This window comes from Myodes glareolus, chromosome 6 (genome assembly GCF_982192425.1).
Source record: "Myodes glareolus chromosome 6, mMyoGla1.1, whole genome shotgun sequence".
In the NCBI taxonomy this organism is placed as follows: domain Eukaryota; kingdom Metazoa; phylum Chordata; class Mammalia; order Rodentia; family Cricetidae; genus Myodes; species Myodes glareolus.
Window position 1 is genome coordinate 60,585,594 of NC_142031.1, and position 8,286 is coordinate 60,593,879.

Here is an 8,286-nt window from a genome sequence, read left to right on the forward strand (position 1 = left end):
GGTGCTCTAAAGGCTCTTCAAACCCTTAGAAGCAATTCCATACCTTGGGTAAGGACAGTCTTGGACACCTAAGCTGTAGCTGTTACCATAACTGAAGCATAAGATTCTCTCACTGATTCTATCAATAATAATTAATAATAATAATAATCACAAGATAGGACTGACGAAGGATCAGTGTACCAGGCACTATACTCAGATCGAAAAATGTGCAGCAGCCTCATGAGACAGATGCTATTATTATCTATCCTTTTATACAGATAAGAAACTGACAGCCAAGGTAAGCTTCCAAGTGTTGAAGCAGAGTTCAAACTTAGTTGACATCCAGTTGAACTTTTAACTACTATCTTCTAGTTCTGATGCCTCTGTTATTCTTCTATGTAGACTCATGGGATGTGGGCTTAAAAAAATTAACACAAAACAATTCACAAACATTATCTTCTGGTGAACGTGAGCATTTCCAAATGCTGGGTTCTTTCTATTTTTTTCTCTTTAAAATTGTCAAAGTTTATATAGAGCAGACACATAGACCTCACTGATGGGATTCCCCTCTGTATGTTATGAATATGTTTTATACCATTGGTTAATAAAGAAGCTGCTTTGACCTATAGCAGGGCAGAATGCAGCCAGGCAAGAGATAGAGAGAGAGAGTAGGCAGAGTCAGAGAGATGCCAAGTAGCTGCCAAAGGAGACAGATGCCAGATCCTTACCAGTAGCCACAGCCTTTTGCCAATACACAGATTAATAGAAATGTGTTAGTATAAGATGTAAGAGCTAGTTAATAAGAAGCCTGAGCTAATAGGTCAAGAGTGTTGTAATTAATAAAGTTTCTGTTTGATTATTCTGGTCTGGGTGACTGGGAAGAAACAAGTAGTCTCTGCCTACACCTCACCTTACTCTTAGCTTCCTTCTTCCCCCAGTTTCATTATGTTTCAGAGGGCCTCCTGGGTATGTATTCTCCCTTGTGAATAAAGCAATCAGCTTTTCATCCTGGCAGGGGAGAGGGAATGGAAGAGAGAGACAAAATATGCATAGTGGCATTTAAACTTTAAGGAAAGTAACATACTATTTTACATGAAATATCCTTGGGAATGGTAGGATACTAAGAAACAAAGAGCAGCCCTCTCATTCTGCACTCTGGGTGGTAGGAAACACAACAGGTAGGACTGAATGGCTACCCAGATGTGTGATGCTGACCTTGGGAATGGAGGGCTAAAACTTAAGGTTATTTAAAATCAAAAGCTGCACTGCTTTTAATGACTTCATCTCCTATATTTGATCAGACCCCCACCTCCCCAACATTTCAAAGTCCAGTTGAAAACAAGAACAACAGCACTTCATGATTTCAGAAATTACTTGTTAAACTCTCTTGACTTCCTAGCCAAGACACGAGTTGCTTGTTACGTATGAAAATATTACAAGGGCTATTGAAACCTGAAGTTAGTACTTCCATGGACAACTTGCTTTCTAACAACTTCTTTGTGAATTGCCTTAGTTACTATTCTATTGCTGTGGAGAGACATGATGACCAAAAGGCAATTTTATAAAACAAAAACATTTATTTGGGGGTTAGCATTTCAGAGGGTTAGAGTCCATGATCATCATGGTGGAAATATGGCAGTAGGAAGGTGTGCAGGGTGCTAGAGCATTAGCTTAGACTTTTACAACCATATTCACAAGTGCAAGTGAAAGAGAGATGGGGGAGGGACTCAGAGACAGAGAGAGACAGAGAGAACTGGGAATGGCCTGGGCTTCTGAAACATCAAAATCCACCCACAATGACTCATCTCTTCAACAGGGCTACACCTCCTGATCCTTCTCAAACAGTTCCACCAACAGCAACCAAGAACACAAAAATACGAGCCTAGATAGACCCTTCCTATTCAAGCCAACACTTGAACAATGGCCAATTTTCAGAAAGGATTTAAGCAGAAACAAGTATACAGATGGCTGATTTAAAATCATCTCTTTCATCAATACTTATTAAGTTTCTGCTTTGATAAATCACTACACTCCAGGGCAATGAAGGTAGACAGCACAGTCATGAAAACAAAGCCAAAAAGAGCATCACGTGGAGGCCATGCACCTTGGAAAGATCCGGGCAGACAGTTTAGCAGAGCAAGTCAGACAACTCGCACCATTCTCCTATGGACCTGGGCCAACCAGCCAGCTTCTTTGAAACACTTGGCTTTTGTTGCTTTTTCTTTTCTTTTTTTTTTTTTTAAATAATGTGACACAAGATTTAGTCCATCTACAAACACTACAGTTTGTTTAAAAGCTAACTGGACTTCCCATAAACTTTGACTAGATTGTTGGTGCTGGCTGACCTTGGGATCTGTCAGATAATTAGGGAAGACTCTATAGAAGTCTGGGGATGAAATGGTCCATTTAACCTGTCAGTGCAGAGAAGGTGGCCGCTGCGGTCAGTTCCCCTTTGGTTACTACTGACGAAGCCCAACCTGTGTCAGCCAATGGGAGGAGAGTCCAGAACTCAACTGTGTAGTCTAAAGCACACGTTCAGTTAGGCAGGTAAATGGAAACAGGTTTGTAATGAAAGGAAATGGGCTCTTAGTGTGTACCAGCTTCCCAAAGGGCAGAAGGGGGTAGGGTCTATAGAAACATGTAGGATACCTTGGGTTGAGTGTAAGGTAGCGTTAAGACAGGAACCAGAAATTCAAAGAACTCTTCCATAACAAAGGACAATGAAGTTTGGAAAATGGAAATTTACGAAGGTCATCTTGTAGCACCTAGTATCTTTAGCACGTTCATTCTCTGAGTTTCTATCCTCAAGGATTAACAGACACCTCCTTCCCCAACCCGGCAACCCCACTCCCACCCCAAACCAAACCAAACAAAATTCCTTAGTTCTAGAATTGTGAAGCAGTTTCGTGCACTAGTATCAACTAGCAGCGTTTGAGATTCAATCCTTTCATGAGAAATGGGAGGTTGAAGTCACAGGCCCATTCAGGGAATGAGGCAGCTAAGCTTCAGACGTTCTGGTAGCCTTTGACTCCTACCGGGGCTCTCCTTTTAAATTCAGGCGCCGGTGCTGGGTCAGCACTTTCACTTGGCTCAAAGGACAGGCGCTGAGCGCCATCCTGCAATTCCTAAGGTGTCTGTGACTGACAAGAACAGAAGCGACTCCGCGACGGTCAGGAGCCAAACAAGACTCCGAAGTCCCATCAAAGCCCCAAGTGCTAGCCTCAAAGACGCGGTTCCAGGTTCCCAGCCACTCGCAGTGCCTGAACCACGCAGTGTGGATTTTTTTTTTCTCCTCCACCCCCAAACTCAGCTTTCCTTCTGGAATCTGTCCCCTTGGAATACAGAACACGAACGCGGGCGGACTGTGTTCTCAGTTGCCAGGGACTCGGTTGCAAAGGAGCAGCTGGGTGCACAAACCACGCCCCTGGTGCGCTCCCCCACGGTGCTCACACCTACGCTCCCAAGGCAGTGAAATTGGGGAACGCGGGGGGTGGAGGGGGGCTGGGAAGGGAGGAGAATAAAAGAAACCCGCCCCTGATCCCACCCTCAGCAGAGATTGGCAGGGCTCGGGCACTCGCTCCGGCCAATGGGCGCGTTCTGGGGCGGGTCTGGAAAACGGCTGTTCAGGCGATTTAAGAGTCGTCGGCGCGGCTGTGGAAAGCCGAGTGGAGCCAGGACTTGCCAGGTGGAGCAGACGCCCAAGCCAGCGTAGACTCGGAGCGCACCCTCACCACTCTGGGCACCTCACCGCACTGCTTGCCTCCGGGTAGATCTGAACCGCAGTCCCACGCGCCGCCAGGACCCACTCGCCACTGCCGCCTCCACAGCACCCATGGGGACCTGGAGACTTTAAAAGGAGTTTGGGGTTTCGGGAGCAGGGAAATCACGGGTACGGATAAGCCGCTTTCTTTGCCTTAAAAAAAATGGTTTTTCTTCGATTGTGTGGATCGTGTGCTGGGGTAGGAAAGAGAGGGGCTCTTTGGGTTGAAAGCAGACCTCTTTTAAACACACACGCACACACACACACACACACACACACACACACACACACACACACCGCACTAATACTCACCACCGGTTTCGCCTTGCTTCCCCTGTCTCTTTGTTAGGTTATTTTAGACAGATCTGCCTCGCCCTGGCGCAGTCCGATTGACTCTGCTAGCCAGAAGGCAAGCAAGGAGAGGGCAGAGTGTACCTGCCTGCGTGGGCAGGTGTGCCCTGGTGCTTGAGTGTCCGTGCATTGGCAAGTGTGCAGGCGTACGTCCGGAATTGTGTATGAATTTGGAGGGGGGGGGGAGCTGACAGTGTGTGGTCGCCAAGATGTGCCATTGTGGGTGTATGACATTAACACTGTGGGTGTATGTACCAGGCTGTCAGTGTCTGGACTCCAAGTGTGCAAAATGTTGCTGATGTCAAGTGAATGCATTTAGCGAGTCTGTCATTGTGCAAGCCGCTGTCAGGGATGGGGTGTGACCCAGCGCAAAACGGGCAGGTGGGCTGCACAGGATGGCAACCACGATGTGAGCTCAGCTTGCTCTAGCTTTGGATCTTAGGGCTTCACTTGACACCCACCTTTCCGTCTGGGTGTCCATCTCCCACCCTGCCAGAATCTGCGCTCTCTTCGCCCACTTGAACCCCGCATGCTCTCTAGCCCGCCTGTGCTTTCTTCTGTGGAAGTTACAAGGCAGGGTTCCCGGGCAGAGTCGGAGGCTGGTTGAGAGGTATGGTGTCTGCTCTGGCCCTCCAGTCTGGCGGCTTCTTCTGTGTCCCCTTTCCTACCCCAGGATGGACCTGCAAAGTTGACAGGCACAGGCGACTTTGGTGCCGGTGCTTAGCCAAGCTGCAGGCCCCTGGGAAACTGAACATCCTGGGAAGGGGACACCAGGAGAGTCATCCCGGACTCTGATGGTATCTGTCCTCTCTCCCTTGCTAGATCTCAGTTCCTGGCCCTGGCCTCGCCGCGTCATTGATGGGCAACCAACTGGACCGCATCACCCACCTCAACTACAGCGAGTTGCCCACTGGGGACCCATCTGGGATTGAGAAGGACGAGCTGCGGGTCGGGGTTGCCTACTTCTTCTCGGATGAGGAGGAGGACCTGGACGAACGCGGGCAGCCGGACAAGTTTGGTGTGAAGGGCCCCCCAGGTTGCAGCCCCTGCCCAGAGAGCCCCAGCCGCCACCACCACCACCTGCTGCACCAACTCGTCCTCAACGAGACTCAGTTCTCCGCCTTCCGGGGCCAGGAATGCATCTTTTCCAAAGTAACCGGCGGCCCTCAGGGCGCCGACTTGAGTGTCTACGCGGTCACCGCACTGCCCGCGATCTGCGAGCCCGGCGACCTGCTGGAGCTGCTGTGGTTACAGCCCGCGACCGAGCAGCCCGCTCCAGCCCCGCACTGGGCCGTCTACGTGGGTGGCGGGCAGATCATCCACCTGCACCAAGGCGAGATCCGCCAGGACAGCCTGTACCAGGCGGGCGCGGCCAACGTGGGCCGGGTGGTGAATAGCTGGTACCGCTACCGCCCGCTGGTGGCCGAGCTGGTGGTGCAGAACGCCTGCGGCCACCTGGGCCTCAAGAGCGAGGAGATCTGCTGGACAAACTCCGAAAGCTTCGCCGCCTGGTGCCGCTTTGGAAAGCGCGAGTTCAAGGCTGGCGGGGAGGTCCCGGCAGGCACGCCACCTCCACAGCAGCAGTATTATCTCAAGGTGCATCTGGAGGAGAACAAAGTCCACACGGCCCGCTTCCACAGCCTGGAGGACCTCATCCGCGAGAAGCGCCGCATAGACGCCAGTGGCCGCCTGCGAGTGCTGCAGGAGCTTGAGGACTTCGTGGACGACAAGGAGTAGCCCAGAGCAGCAGCCTTCCGCGCTTTTTCTCACGCCCGGAGCTCCTTTCCTGCCCCCGCAGTTCTGTACCCCACGCCCCCTAGCTCGCCGGTCCAGGACCAGCGGCTGGAAGCTTCAGGAACTCACACTGGCACTGGGCGGGCGCAGTTACGCTCCCCTAAGACGTCCCTGGTGTTGGTGACTGTGCCGGGGCGACCCAGCCTGCGCCTTTCCCCTGGGTGGTGACAGGGAAACGGGGAATGGGCAAAGGGGAGCAAGGACACGACTATTCCCGCGAGCCAATGGTCAGTGAGTGATCTTTCACCAGACAGGGCAAATACCCTTTTGTCACAGGGGACCGTCACCCCCCAGATGCGCACATACAGACCAGTTGGAGGTGAGAATTGTTCTTTTGGGGGCACAGTTGAACTCCCGAGAGGATGTGTCCCCGGATCTCAGAAACCGAGCCTGTCCTGTGTACTTGGGAGCACTTCGGGGACTCCAGGTTACCCTGAGGCTGCCAGGAACTGTTTTTGCAGCTCTCCAGCCCAAGGTCTCCTGACGTTGCATTCCAGACTCCGGGCTGAGCTAGATAGGTTTGGCTTCCGAGTTTGCACAGCTGGAAGCAGACGCCAGCCCGGGACTGATGGACCCTTGACAGAAGGGAAGCCTTCTGGGTCCCTGGAGGAAAATGGCACAGCACCTCTTAGAGGGAGGAGGGCCTGCCCTCTCCGGAAAAGGAGCTAATTCACCTGGTGTGTGGTCTCTTGAATGTAGGAAGGAGGAGGCTTTTTGCTCGGAAACCCTTGATTGCTTCCCTCCTTACTCCGAGTTTCAGAGAATCCGGTTTTCCAAGGGACTGGAGAAGAAGAAGGCAGGGAGAATCTACAACATTCCAGAAACCAGCATTAGGACAGCCTAACCAGTGTCTTTAGTTTGGCTTTTTCTAACTAGAAGATCTTAGAAGGCAGGGGGGAGGTGGAGGTTGTTTTTAAAACCGAAACAGCAGTTTTCCAGCGATGTCATCAAAGCCTACAGTGTCGATGCTTCTCTTGATCATATTTAGCAACCTGCTAATGAAATTTCAAATTGAAATTTTTATTTTCATGGCTTTAATCCATGATAGCTTAAATACTGGGGGCCATTAGGAGTGGAATTAAGCTAAGAGTTTAGCTGACATTGCCTTTCACTCTAGTTTTTCTCAACTCTTATGAGAATTCTGTTTGGGGATATTATATTTACTTTCCCCCTCCCCCCTGGCTTTATGAAATTGCCCTGTGATGGTGGAGCTGTTCATTAGTGTGTATATTGTACTGAGTTTTTGTCAGTTCAAGGGTCTGCTGCTTTGGTGATTGCTAGCAAGTTCCATGAGGATTCTTTTCTTCATGTTGTATATCATCATCATCATCATCATGAACATCATCATTTCATCTTTGCACCTCACCTCTTGGTCCCCTTCAAAAGGAACCGAGAGTTGGTGGGCTTTGGGGCCCGCCTCTGTAGCCTGTCCTGCTGTTTTTTCCTGAGACGAGGGAGACGCTCTTAGAACCAGGACAGAAAGTGTGTCTTTCCAAACACGGTTTATGAAGCTCCTTCCTTTGGGCAAGAGTTGTGGATTTTCTCCAAGGGATACAGCCACAGCCTAACTGGTTGTTACTTGATTCCGTGTGCTAGACACACCTGAGAACATATACAGTCTCCTGAGAGATTATCAAATCATGGTGTTTAGCTAATGGTTGTGAGCAATTGCATAGTGACAGATCTGTCTCAGTTGAACAGCAAATACTACGTCCAAAGTCAGTCCCTTGGCGTTTGAAAACAATGCAATAAAAACTAGTGGAAGTTAGCTGACAGGGAAATGCCTTTCTCATGGTAAAGGGTTTGTTTCTGTTTTGTGGGGATTTTTTATTGTTGTTTTCTTTTGTTTCGTTTTGTTTTCATGTTGGATTCATCCTCTGATCTTGAGTCAAAAGGTCAAATCAATGAAATATGAACTAAAGTATTTTTCTGAAGCCAATGGAGTGATTTATTTTTTAAAACTGTGTATGCTTTTTCTTTCAGCACATCCAGCAGCAAAACTTCGTAACAACTAAACTTAACCTTTGCATGTATGGAGAACTGAAAGTCATTTCTTTCTCTAACTTAGTCTTTTGGCAAATGACAGATCGGTGCCCATAAACCGAAATTCTTTACCGTGTCTCCACACGCCATATCCTTTCCTGTGTCCTCCTACTGTATCTTGGCTCCTGCTGAATTAAACACCATCCTAAGCACTTGTTCCCATGGGACTCCTTCTTGACATTGTGTCTTCCACCTGTCAGTGAGTGAGCAAAAGAAGCGCATTGGTCTCTATCAGATCCCAAACTGAATTACTCCTTTTTTGAAATGTATATGCCATGCCAAGAGGGGACTGGTTCATCAGCTTGATACGTGCTAAAATTTGATGACAATGAAAATGAAAGCAAGACAGAGAAATACCA

General features: G+C 49.2%; 1 protein-coding gene across 1 annotated transcript; it reads left to right on the forward strand.

The window, feature by feature from the left end:
* Window positions 1–3,611: 3,611 nt before the first annotated feature.
* Lratd1 (LRAT domain containing 1) lies at window positions 3,612–8,079 on the forward strand. Its single transcript, XM_048439732.3, has 2 exons — window positions 3,612–3,868; window positions 4,913–8,079. The coding sequence occupies exon 2, from the start codon at window positions 4,949–4,951 to the stop codon at window positions 5,825–5,827; it is 879 nt and encodes a 292-aa protein (XP_048295689.1). The 5' UTR covers window positions 3,612–3,868; window positions 4,913–4,948; the 3' UTR covers window positions 5,828–8,079.
* Window positions 8,080–8,286: the final 207 nt, after the last annotated feature.

What these genes read in the sequence shown, in the direction of transcription:
- Lratd1 (XM_048439732.3), top strand. Translation starts at nt 4,949, where the DNA reads ATGGGCAACCAACTGGACCGCATCACCCACCTCAACTACAGCGAGTTG.